The 13,654-nt window shown below is 37.6% G+C and overlaps 1 protein-coding gene and 1 non-coding gene across 2 annotated transcripts in view; both read left to right on the top strand.

The window, feature by feature from the left end:
- Positions 1–12,080, top strand: part of LOC128584509 (anaphase-promoting complex subunit 1-like) — an 80,305-nt gene extending 68,225 nt beyond the window's left edge. The window contains 6 exon segments of the mRNA XM_053589443.1: positions 588–822; positions 4,874–4,963; positions 6,927–7,063; positions 7,239–7,321; positions 8,955–9,033; positions 11,767–12,080. Coding sequence (XP_053445418.1) covers positions 588–822; positions 4,874–4,963; positions 6,927–7,063; positions 7,239–7,321; positions 8,955–9,033; positions 11,767–11,886 — 744 coding nt within the window. The 3' untranslated portion in view covers positions 11,887–12,080.
- On the top strand, positions 7,955–8,058 carry LOC128585162 (U6 spliceosomal RNA). Its single transcript, XR_008379904.1, has one exon. It is a non-coding gene; the product is annotated as a U6 spliceosomal RNA (small nuclear RNA).
- Positions 12,081–13,654: the final 1,574 nt, after the last annotated feature.

The raw sequence follows: 13,654 nt of genomic DNA, 5'->3' as shown, positions 1-13,654 counted from the left end.
CTAATCTAAATTAGGGTCCTTTAAAATACTTTGTCTTAATATTTTGTATTATATTACTTTTTAATAATGTATGTTTATGTATTTTTTTTATCTTTTACTTATTTATTTTTTTGAGACAGAGCCTCAAGCTGTCGCCCTGGGTAGAGTGTCATGACATCACAGCTCACAGCAACCTCTAACTCCTGGGCTTAAGCGATTTTCCTGGCTCAGCCTCCCAGGTAGCTGGGACTACAGACGCCCACCACAACGCCTGGCTATTTTTTGGTTGTAGTTGTCATTGTTTGGCAGCCTCGGGCTGGATCGGAACCCGCCAGCACTGGTGTATGTGGCTGACGCCTTAGCTGCTTGAGCTATAGGCACTGAGCCATATTTACGTATTTTTAGTTTAACCACTCCTTTTTTCCCTAATAGGGCACAGGTCCAGAGAGCAAGGATCACGTTTGTTTAGTTTACCACTATGTATATAATCCCAGTGTTTCTCATTGTGCCTGTCACATTCAAGTATTTCAAGTGGCAGACAGTATTTTATTTAAAACTACCTATTTGTTTTGATAGTGACTCAAGTTTCAATTTATTTTCTATCTTAGGGCCATGAAATGACAAGCATTGGACTGCTACTTGGTGTTTCTGCTGCAAAACTAGGCACCATGGATATGTCAATGACACGGCTTCTTAGTATTCACATTCCTGCTCTCTTACCCCCAACGTCTACAGAGTTAGATGTACCTCACAACGTCCAAGTGGCTGCAGTGGTTGGCATCGGTCTTGTGTATCAGGGAACAGCTCACAGACATACTGCAGAAGTCCTGTTGGCTGAAATAGGTATGGGATTAATACTGTTGAATCTTCATAGGCATATGTTATACATTCCATGTGAATGAATTGAATTCCCTGGCTGGAGTGCAGTTGTGTGATTATAGCTCACTGTAATCTTGACTTTCTGGGCTCACGTGATCCTCCTATTTCAGCCTCTTCAATAGCTGGGACTACAGTCATGCACCACCACGCCTGGCTAATTTTTCTTATCTTTTATAGAGATGGTGGTCTGTCTATGTTGCCCAGCCTAGACTTGAACTCCTGGGCTCAACCAATCCTTTTGCCTCAGCCTCCCAAAGGGCTGGAATTACATGGGTGAGCTACTGCACCCAGCCAAGTGGTTACATTTAATGAGGTACTGGTGGTTTTAATCACATATGAACATACTATTTATCCTGCTGTTTCTTTACCAAGAAATGTCTAGCAGTGGCCTGCACTTAAGAGTCAAAGTTGATTTGATCCCGAGTATCACAATATACTGTTGGACAACAGCAATTCCAATAGGATTAAGTAGTTTTGAGTTTTTCTTTCCTTCTTTCATGTTAATGAGTATGTTGTATATGAGTACCTGGAAATGGTAAGGTGCGTATACATTTTTTGTTTTTCATTTGGTCTAAACTTTTTAGAAATTCATATTATGTGTCATCATTTTTTCTGACAAATGGAAGTACTGTTCGCATTATTGGTTTGCTCAGCAATTAAAAAAATAACTCTTACAGACTGGGTGTAGTGGCTCACATCTGTAACCCTAGCAGTCTGGGAAGCCAAGGTGGGTGGATTGCTTGAGTTCACGAGTTTGAGACCAGCCTGAGCAAAAGCAAGACCCTGTCTCTACTAATAATAGAAAAACTGAGGCAAGAGGATCTCTTGAGCCCAAGAGTTGGAGGTTGCTGTGAGCTGTGACACTCTACCCGGGATGACAGCTTGAGACTCTGTCTCAGAAAAAAACAAACAAAAAAAAGCTCACATGTCCTTTTCTGACCTATTCAGGATCTTTTCCACATGTATTTCAGAAGATATTATTGAAGATATGTTTTTTTTTTTTCTTAGACACAGAGTTTTACTTTGTCACCCTCGATAGAGCGCTGTGGCGTCACAGCTCACAGCAACCTCCAGCTCTTGGGCTTAGGCGATTCTCTTGCCTCAGCCTCCAGAGTAGCTGGAATTATAGGCACCCGCCACAATGCCCAGCTATTTTGTTGTTGTTGTTGTTGTTGTTGTTGTTGCAGTTTGGCCGGGGCTGGGTTCGAATCTGCCACCCTCGGTATATGGGGCCAGTTCCCTACTCAGTGAGCCACAGGCGCCGTCCCATTCTGTGTGATTTTATCAGTTAGGTATCGCCACAGTAATACTACGTAACAGACAACTATAATTAGCCTGAGTAGTTCTACTGTAAGCTGTGGATCTGTGGGTTAGCTGCTCTGGTTCTGCTTCACGTGCCTTATTCCTGGACTCAGGCTGGAGGGCGTGTTTTTCTCATGGTGATGACACATAAAAGAGAACCAAATGGTGGAAATACTTTTCAGGCCTTTGCTTATGTTGAGCTTGCTGAGATCTATGCCAAAGCCAGACACATAGCCAGGTTCACTATTAAGCTGTACCAAAAGTATGGATGTATATTAGTATTGTAGGGCAGTCAGGACTGGGCCCCATAATTTAGCCTGCTGCTACAATGACAAAATTATTTGCAAAATTGAAATATTCCTGTTACCAAAATCTATAATAGCATAAATTATTGATCTGAAAAACCTAAAGCTTGTTCGTCTACAAGGTGATTTAACATTGTTTGGCTATGTCATGATGATATCTAATGTTATCACACACTCTCACAGCCGTGGCACATCTCTTTCATACTGTTCATAGAGTTTCTTTGATTCATATGCATATGCCCTTTTTGAACCACCATCAGAATGTTCGTATTTTTGAAATTGTCTTTTTTATATTATTATAAAATAATATTGTTATATTATTTATAATATTATTTATATTTTAGAGTATATAGTTCATAGTCTATAAACTATTTTAATTTTATTATTTATATTTTAGAATATAAATATAGTTCATAGAATTTTATTTTTGTTACATTTTTATTATTTTTATTGATATTTTAGAATATAAAATATAGTTTATATTAGAGAGGGAAGAGAGTGGGGGGAGAAGACATGAGAAAAAGAGAGGGAAGAGAACAGAGAGCAGGAAGTGAGAGAAGGGAAGACGGGCAGAGGAAGAGTGGGAAAAAGAGAATGGCATGGGATCCCAAGAAAAGAAAGGAAGAATGCCCATCCTATAAATGGTTTTTAAAATTAATTTCATATTGTATACTGTCTTATGAAGTTGATGTTCCATAAAGAATCTAATTGTTTTCTTATTTTCAAGACTTTTTAGGTTGTTTCTAATTCTTTGCAATAATGTAGGTTGTTTCTAATTCTTTGCAATCAGTACACTGATTGCCTTTGTGTAATTTTTTCTTTTTTATGTTTAAATTGTGTCTTTTGTTTTTTTTTTTTTCTTTCTTTGTAGAGGCAGAGTCTTACTGTATCGCCCTCAGAGTGCCATGGTGTCAACACAGCTCACAGCAACCTCCAACTCCTGGGCTTAGGTGATTCTCTTGCCTCAGCTTCCTGAGTAGCTGAGACTACAGGCACCCGCCACAACACCCAGCTATTTTTTTGTTGTAGGTTGGCCCGGGCCGGGTTCAAACCCACCATCCTCGGTATATGGGGCCCACGCCCTACCCATTGAGCCATAGGCGCCACCCAGATGTGAGCTTTTTTTCAGAGGGAGGGATCTTTATACTTAAGTTTGGTTGCTCTAGAAGGTAGATGTAAAATTATGTGGTTTAAAATTTTTTTTAATTTATTTTTACATTTGGTTTTTAAGAGATGGGATCTCATTGTGTTGCCCAGGCTGGTCTTGAATTCCTGACTTCAAGAGAGCCTCTTACTTTGGCCTACCAAAGTACTGTGATTACAAGCACAAGCCACTGTCATTGGGACCTGAATTTAGGATCAATATAGAGAAATTCTACTGCCAGGCACAGTTGCTCACGCCTATGATCGTAGCACTCTGGGAGGCCAAGGCCTGTGGATTGCCTGAGCTTAGGAGTTTGAGACTAGCCTGAGAGAGAGCAAGACCCATCTCTAAAAAATAGCCAGGGTGCTATGGAGAGCGCCTATAGTCCCAGCTACTTGGGAGGCTGAGGCAAGAGGATTGCTTAAGCTCAAGAGTTTGAGGTTGCTGTGAGTTATGATGCCATAGCAGTCTACCAAGGGTGACAAAGTGAGACTTTGTCTCAAAAAAAAAAAAAAAAAGAAAAAGAAATTCTACCATAGTAGAGCCCAGTATTATGTAGATTGAAAATAAATGTTTGAAAACATAACATTTAACAAGTTAACATAAAGCGATCTTCCAATTTATTACCAGTATTTGAAGATGTTTCAGCACATCTAATGAATGGATTTGAGAGTACCAAAAGCAAAATCCAGGAGATTCAAAATTAAAACTTTTTGGAGTATTCTTTATTATTCTTTTTTTAGAGACAGAGTCGCACTTTATCACCCTTGGTAGAGTGCCATGGCGTCACAGCTCACAGCAACCTCCAACTCCTGGGCTTAGACAATTCTCTTGCCTCAGCCTTCCTAGTAGCTGGGACTACAGGCGCCTGCCACCAGGCCCGGCTGTGTTTTTACAGTTTGGCCGGGTTTGAACCTACCACCCTCGGTATATGGGGCCGGCGCCCTACTCACTGAGCCATAGGCACTGCCCAATTTTGGAGTATACTTCCCTTTAATAAAATTTATCTACTTTGTACATCTTTTTGGTAAAACCCAAGGTTTTTTACTATTTGAAAGTTATTGCTTATAGAAGTTTAAATTGGCAAATTAAAAGGACCATTTTGAGAGGTTTTTTTTTTAAGGTAAACTAACAGCTGTGGATACCATTTGTGATACCATTGTAGCTTTTTGAGTTACTAGTCATCCATTGTTAACTTTCCAAAATTTTTATGGGTTGGAATTTTAAGAGATTAGCTTGAACTGTGTTGCTTTCTGTTTTACAGGACGGCCCCCAGGTCCTGAAATGGAATACTGCACTGACAGAGAGTCGTACTCATTAGCTGCCGGCTTAGCCCTAGGGATGGTTTGCTTGGGGGTAAGAATAGTCTGTGCCTTCTCATGCTTCAGTTATGACGCCTGCCTGTTGAGACAAATAACCTTGACACTTAAACCTCAATATTACTCTGCCTTCCTATGACTTAACTTGATTCTCAATTCTTTCCTCTTTCTGAATATTTTTCATCATTCCAGATGTGTGAATAGAGAAAAATTGCAACAAAGGGACGGGGCTTTAAGATTTCTATCCCCCTTACTTAGGTATGTGTTCCTAAGTAAACTAAGGGAATGGAGTTTTTTTTTTTTTTTTGAGACAGAGTCTCACTATGTCACCCTTGGTAGAATGCCATGGTGTCATGGCTAATAGCAACCTCAAATTCTTGGGCCTAAGAGATTCTCTAGCCTCAGCCTTCAGCCTCCCATGTAGCTGGGACTACAGGTGTCCGCCACAACGCCTGGCTATGTTGTTGTTTTTAGTAGGCCTGGGTCGGGTTCGAACCCTCCAGCCCCAGTATATGTGGCCAGCACCCTAACCATTGAGCTATGGACACTGAGCCAAGGAATGGAGTTTCTTGAGAAAGGTTCAAGACATTAGATGAAGTTATAGCCCACTATGATAGAAAACATAAAATAGTGAAAATGTATATGATGGGGAGACTTCAGAATATGTAGTGGTTGCCAGAAACAAACCCTAAACCTCTTTTGTCACTCTGGTGTTCACTGTGTATTCCAGAATGTTGCCACAGTAGCATTTGCTTTGTGACAAAATGCACTTTCAGGTTGACCCCTATTTATCTTCATCTAAGAATATGTAGAGAATTAACTAGAAATATTTTATTAAATGACTTGTTTCACTTGGGATGTAGTTCTTCTGAAGAATCACCAATACATTATTACGATCAAGATAAATGATGTAGAGAGAGTTACAGTGTAAGGAGCTTTTTTATGTGTATCCTAAAAATCCACCCTGTCTTTGATCATGTGTTGACTTGACTTTGGGTATATCAGCTAAGAAGCGTATGGTACAATGGAAAATCATCCTACTGGGCATTGGGGCCTGAATTCTGGTCCTGCGTGGTGACTACATTATTGACTGTTGACTAAACAGCTGAATGGACTGTTGAGCCAAACTGCTTTGTTTTGCATCTACCCCTGCTGCTTATTAGCTATGTAACCTTGGACTTAATCCCTCTGTACCACATTTTGCTTTTCTATCAAAGGGGGTTCTTACTAGTAGCTATCTGATAAAGTTGTTAACTCATGTTAAACACAGCAGTATTGAGTAAGTTATTTTTATACCAGTTATTGTTGCTGGAAAAGTTCATAGTCACAATAATGAAAGTATTCAGGTATTCATAAGTTCAGGTTTTAATTACCATGGGTAATATTTTCCTAACTAATATCTAATTAATAGATTAAGTATAATTTATTTATCATAAAGCCTTCATTTATTTTATGAAATGAAAATACTAAATCTTGGGCAGCGCCTTGGCTCAAGGAGTAGGGCGCCGGACCCACGTACCAGACATGGTGGGTTCAAACCCGGCCCCCGCCAAAAACTGCAAAAAAAAAACCAAAACTAAATCTTGAATATAATCGTATTATAACCTTTTTTTTTATTATTATTTTATTGTTGGGGATTCATTGAGGGTACAAGAAACCAGGTTACACTGATTGCATTTGTTAGGCAAAGTCCCTCTTGCAATTGTGTCTTGCCTTCAAAAGGTGTGTCACACACCAAGGCCCCACTCCCTCCCTCCTTCCCTCTCTGTGCTCCTCCTTTCTCCACCCCTCCCTCCTTTTTTCTCTCTCTGACGTATTATAATTTTTATGAGATTGATTACTAATAGTTTATTAACTCATGATTAATGTTTAATTTGAAAAAAAAAACCAAACCCCAAATACCCTGTTTTGATGTTACTTCCTTCCTTTATTAGTCATGAGCATGTGGTGTATAGATCTTCTTCCATAAGATTTCTTCTCTCGTGTCTGTTATTTTACGGCATGGCAGTAATTTGATAGGCATGTCTGATCTCAATGTTCCTGAGCAGCTTTATCAGTACATGGTTGGAGGACATAGGCGCTTTCAAACAGGAATGCACAGGGAGAAACATAAATCTCCAAGTTATCAAATCAAAGTAAGTACAAGTCAAAGGAACAGTTCAAAATTCTGTAAGTTAAGATGTTAATTTGAAAATATTAGTTTTCATACTGGCATTCTAAAATAGGTTAATTTTAAGCATAGGCTAGTATTCAGAAGAATTTTAGAATAATTTAGAACTCTTTTAAATTAATAAACTATTCTTTCAACAGGAAGGAGATACCATTAATGTAGATGTGACTTGTCCAGGTGCAACGCTAGCTTTGGCTATGATCTACTTAAAAACTAATAACAGGTATTGTACCACCCACCTTATTATGACAGTGTGACATCTTTTCTGACCTGAGTAGTAAAATTATCTTAAATTTATTTCCTTTTTGTGAGATCAACCATTCATTCTCTCAACTACTATAAATTATACAAGTTTTACTTGGAAATAATACATTTTGTCATTTTAGTTTTTATTTATTTATTTTTTGAGACAGAGTCTCACTTTGTCACCCTCAGTAGAGTGTCCTGGCAACCTCCAACTCTTGGGCTCAAGTGATTCTTTTGCCTCAGTCTCCCAAGCAGCTGGGACTACAGGCACCCGCCACAATACCTGCCTATTTTTAGAGATGGGGGTCTTGCTCTAGCTCAGGATGGTCTCGAACTTGTGAGCTCAGGCGATCTGCCCACCTCGGTCTCTCAAAGTGCTCGTAGTGAGCCACCATGCCCTGCTACATTTTGCCATATTAATGCTACTTGGCAGTATTTCCAATTTTCATTCATTTCTGTTTCGTAGTTGTCAGTGACATGTCAGCAACGCCCATGTTTTGTTTCATTGATATCATTGTGAGGACTTGTTAAGCTAAAAATGCTTAGGATTCTTCAGTTCTTGGTTTCCATTTAAGAAAATTGTTTCTGCCTACTTCAGGAGTTTTTCTCAGTGCTCACTTCGGCAGCACATATACTAAATTTGGAACGATAGAGAGGATATCATGGCCCCTGCACAAGGATGACATGCAAGTTCATGAAGCATTCTGTATTTTTAGCCAGCACCTTGTATCTCCAGGTGGGATTTCAAGGCCTCAGATCAAGAACAAACTCCCCTTTCCTTTTAGCCTTCCCAACTCAGACAGTTCTCTGTACTTACGTGAAGAAACAAAAATGTTCAAGCCCCAAACATTAATGATGCTGACCAGACGTAACAATTTGTGCCATAATGGAAAATAACTAAATGTCCTCAAACCCCTCCACTCCAAAAAAAGAGCTTTCCTAGTGACCAATTCTTCTACCTTCCCAACTCCTTATGATTAGTGCTGACATTTGAAAGTAGACTTTTGGTGTCTTATCTTTACATTTTACATAGAAGAGTAAGTTAGAGACATTATACTGCGTTTTAAGTGTCTATCCGGATTTACATTTTACATAGAAGAATAAGTTAGAGACATACTACGTTTTAAGTCTTATAATGTAAAAAGTATTCAAAAAATTCAGGTATTTCAGTGTTCCAGGTTTCTTCCCTTAGAAAAAGTAAAAATGTGCAGAATTAAAGTGGTTAAAAATGGATGTTTTATTAATGTACTATTTGGATGAATGTGTATGGCAGTGCTTTCTTGGTACTTCGTGTATTTCACTGAACAAAATGAAACAAAGTATCTGCCGTCCTGGAGCTTATGTTCGTTAGATAGATGTACAACATACAGGGTGTCTATGAAGTTTGCATGTAATTTTAAACAGACAACTATTTTAAATAGCACATGAACTTTATGAAAATCCTGTATTATGGAGCATAATATGTATTTTTGATAGAGGGTGTGAAGTATTATAGAAAAATACAGAGCAGTGGTGGAGTGAGGAAAAATGTTTTGAAATAAACTCTGAGATTCATTATTATCTTGTCCTCTACTTGAGCGGTAACCCTCACTGATATTCTTCACCAACAGATCCATTGCAGATTGGCTTCGAGCTCCTGATACCATGTATTTGCTGGACTTTGTGAAACCAGAATTTCTCTTGCTTAGGGTATGCTGCTTTTTCATTTTTAATCTCTGTTAACAAATTTAGCTTATATTATACATACAGGGTATGACATTTTCTTGAAAATGTCATTTCAAGAGAACCTTTTACTTTTATTTATTTATTTTTTATTCTATTTTATTTTATTTTTTTGAGTCAGAGTCTCACTATGTCGCCCTTGGTAGGGTGCTGTGACATCACAGCTCATAGCAACCTCAAACTCTTGGGCTTAGGCGATTCTCTTGCCTCAGTTTCCCAAGTAGGTGGGACAACAGGTGCCCGCCATGATGCCAGGCTATTTTTTTGTTGTAGTTGTTGTTGTTTAGCAGGCCCGGGCCGGGTTCGAACTTGCCAGCCCTGGTGTATGTGTCTGGCACCCTAACCACTGACCTACGAGCACCAAGCCAAAACCTTTTACTTTTAATCCACGAGCCAAAACCTTTTACTTTTAATCCATTACGTGTATCTATTTGGCAGCATTCTTTTGGGAAATTTCCCAAATATAACTTTAGCTATTCCAGGAAAGTTAACTACATTGACACCCAGTACATGGAATGACATTTCATCTTTTCACATTATTATTTAAAGCTTTCTAAAAAGCAACAAATGACTAGGAGGTTATTACTACTTTATTTTACATTTTTGAATTGCTATGAAGGATGTAGTAATACTGTTCAGGTTATATTTAATGACAGTAACAGTTTGACATAATTACCTAAATTTTTTCCTCTATTTTTTTTTAATGTTTACACTTAGCATATGTAAGCATTTAAATTATGATATGGACAGAGCGGCTGGGCATGGTGGCTTATGCCTGTAATCCCAGCACTTGGGAGGCTGAGGTGGGTAGATTGCCTGAGCTGACAAGTTCGAGACCAGCCTGAGCCAGAGCAAGACCCTGTCTTTAAAAAAAATAAAGGTGTTTTTTCTTTTGTGTTTCGTTTTTTATAGGGCATGTTTTAAAAGTCCCGCCCCTCTAAACTTGATGATCAACTTAATTTTAGTTTTTCTTTGTTAAAATTTTGTTTTGAAACAGTCTCATTCTGCTGCCCTGGGTAGAGTATGTTGACATCACAGCTTACAGCAACCTGAAACTCTTGAGCTCAAGTGAGCAATCTTGCCTTAGCCTCCCAAGTAGCTACCTACCACAATGCCCAACTAGTTTTTCTGTTTTTAGTAGAGAAGGGATCTTACTCTTGGTTAGGCTGGTTCGAACTCCTGAACTCAAGCAATCCACCCGCCTCAGCCTCCCAAAGTGCTAGGATTACAGATGTGAGCCACTGCGTCCAGCCTTTGTTAAAATCTAAATATTTTAATCTGTAGCTTAAGTTGATGTTATAGATGGTCCCCAGTTTAATAAAGGTTTGACTTAAACAAGTTTCTTTACTTTGTGATTGTGTGAAAGTGATGCTCATTCAATAAAAACCATACTTTGAACTTTTAGTTTTGATTTTTTTCTGAGCTATTGACATGTGGTATCATACTGTCTTGTTGCGGGTCAGTGGCAGTAAGTCATCGTTCCCAGTATGAGGGTAAACAAATAATACTCCACAGTGGACTGTGTAGGCAGATGCTGCTGTTGAATGGCAGGCTAATACAAATATTCTGAGCAAGTTTAAGGTAGGCAAGGCTAAGTATTTTTTTAAAACATTTGCATTACTGAAGCATCTGATGATAGGCTCTTTTGTTTGTTTTTTTGGCTGGGGCCGGGTTTGAACACGTGACCTCCAGCATATGGGGCCGGCGCCTACCCCTTTGAACCACAGGTGCCACTCCAGGCTAAGTTTTTTATTTATTTATTTATTTATTTTTGAGACAGTGTCTTACTCTGTTTCCTGGCATAGAGTGCTCTGGCATCATAGCTCATAGCAACCTCAAACTCAATCTTCTTGCAACAGCCCCCAAGTAGCTGGGACTACAGGCACCCACTACAATGCCCAGCAAGTTTTTCTATTTTTAGTAGAGATGGGGATCTCACTCTTTTTCAGGCCGGTCTTGAACTTGTGAGCTCAAGCTATCTACCTGCCTCAGCCTCCCAGAATGCTAGGATTACATATATGAGCCACCGTGTCTGGTCCAGGCTAAGTTTTCATGTTCAATAGATTAGGTATATTTAATGCATTTTTATTTATTTATTTATTTATTATTAAATCATAGCTGTGTACATTGATATGATCATGGGGCACCATACACTAGCTTCATAGACCGTTTGACACATTTTCATCACAATGGTTAACATAGCCTTCCTGGTATCTCAGTTACTGTGCCAAGACATATACATTCCACATTTACCAAGTTTCGCATATACCCCAGGAAGATGCACCAAATGCATTTTTGACTTAATGATATTTTGAACTTAATGATGGGCTTATTGGGGCGTAACCCCATCGGAAGTTGGATCATTTGTATATACTTAACAAATTTTTCAAAATTGTCATCACAGGGCCAGGCATGGTGGCTTATGCCTGTAATCCTAGTACTTTGGAAGGCTGGAGCGGGAGGATTGCTTAAGCTGAGGAATTCAAGGGTATAGTGAGCTATGGTTGTGTCACTGTCACTGCAGAATCATAGCTCACTTGGGTGACAGTGACAGAGCAAGACCCTATCTCTAAAAAGAAAACAAAAAACCAAAATTGTCAGCAGTTAGGAACTGATTTTTAAATTGTTCTTTTTTTATCATTGTAATATGTATGAATTTTGGACTGCTCTAATTAATTTTATGTGTATTACATTTTTAAGACACTTGCTCGATGCCTGATTTTGTGGGATGATATTTTACCAAATTCCAAGTGGGTTGACAGCAATGTTCCTCAAGTAAGTACATATAATAAATATTATTATATCTTTAATAGCATATAATTATGATTTCTTATGAGATTTTCCAAAATATTATAAAATATTTTTTCTTAGGAAGGCAACATTGACCACTAGGGGATCTCTTGGAGCAGCAGAAAATTTCATTTTAAGGTTGTATAGTGATTTTAGACCACAGCTTTCCGTTCTGGCTCAGGTCTTTAGAGTTTGTAGTTTTTGAAAATTAAGTATGTATACCAAAGTACTCTAAAAATGTATTTTTGGCATTTTTATCCTAATCAAGTACACATTTATCTAAGATGCTATTTTACTTTTTGAGAATTTTAGATTTCTTTTAATTACTTCATAGCATATTTATTCAATAAGCCAAGTATATTAGTTAAAATAAACAGACTGCTTTGTAAAAAACTCAATATCAAATATTTTAACTCAGCCGTTGCCCTTAGTGAACTGTCCTAAGTCTAGTGGTCTGAGTGTTTGTTTGTTTAAAAAATAAATCTGTTTATCATTGAGAATAGGAGAATACATGGATTGTTTTCTTCAATATTTTGAGAAGAAAAATCTCAAAATGTAGACAGGTTGAAAGAACTTTTTATGAACACTCATCACCAATACATTCTACAATTAATTTGTTACTATATAAACGTTTTTAATTACGTATCTATTCACTTACTGATTTTTCTGTACCATTAGTTTTGGATGAATTTCAAAGTTAGTTGGAGACAGAAATCACTTCTTAATATTGCAGCATCTGTATCATTAACTAGAATTCAGTATTTGTTTTACATTTTTTTCTTTTTACAGTAACTTTTATGTATCATGAAATTTGATTTGACTATGCATATGCCTAACCCCAAGGCAACCACTATATATTCTGTTTTTAACTCAAAATATATTAGTTTTTCTGATATAGAACTTTATACAAATAGAGTCAAGTATAAGATATATGCCCTTTGGTATAAGACTTCTTTCACTAAGTGTGGTTTTGAAATATTATTGAATATATAAATAGTTTGTCCTTTTTATTATTACATAGTGTAGGTTGAGTACTCTTTGTCTGAAATGCTTGGGACCAGAAGTACTTTGGATTTTTTCAAATTTTGGAATAGTTGCATTATGCTCACTAGTTGAGCATCCTTAATCTGAAACTCTGAAATCTAAAATGCTGTCATTTCTTTTGAGCATCATGTTGGCATACAAAAAGTTTCAGATTTTAGAGCATTTTGGATTTCAGAATTAGAGTTCCTCAACCTGTGTTTTCTAGTTATAATTATATTAGGTAGGGTTGGAATTACTAAAGCATAGGGTAGATGGTATGTTTAGTTTTATAACTTTTGTAACCTTTTCCCAAAGAGGCTACACTATTTTACAGTCTGACCAACAGTGTCTGAGAATTCTGGCTGCTGTGGATCTCACCAATATTTGGTGGTGTTAATCTTTAAAATTTTAGTGCTGCTGATATGTGATGATTTCTCATTGTGGTTTTAATTTGTATTTCTCTGATGGCTAATGATGTTGAGAACTTTTTCTTTGATTTATTAGCTCCTGTATATCTTTTTTGGTGAAGCATCTTTTCAAATATTCTGCTTATTGAAAAAACTTGAATTTTTTATCTTTTGATAATATCGAGTTGTTAGAGTTTAATATATTCTAGAAACCTTTTCTTTGTCAGAGAGAAGTTTTGCAACTATCCCTTCCAGTATATGACTTGTATAGTCATTTTCGTAGTTTTAATTTTGATGAGAAGATTTATTTTTATTATTTGATTTTATTATTATTTTCTTTGTTAAGCAGGGTCAGGTTTGAACCTGCC

The sequence above is a fragment of the Nycticebus coucang genome, chromosome 4 (genome assembly GCF_027406575.1).
Source record: "Nycticebus coucang isolate mNycCou1 chromosome 4, mNycCou1.pri, whole genome shotgun sequence".
In the NCBI taxonomy this organism is placed as follows: Eukaryota; Metazoa; Chordata; class Mammalia; order Primates; family Lorisidae; genus Nycticebus; species Nycticebus coucang.
Note: the sequence above shows the minus strand (reverse complement) of the source record. Positions and strands in the feature narration are given on the sequence as shown.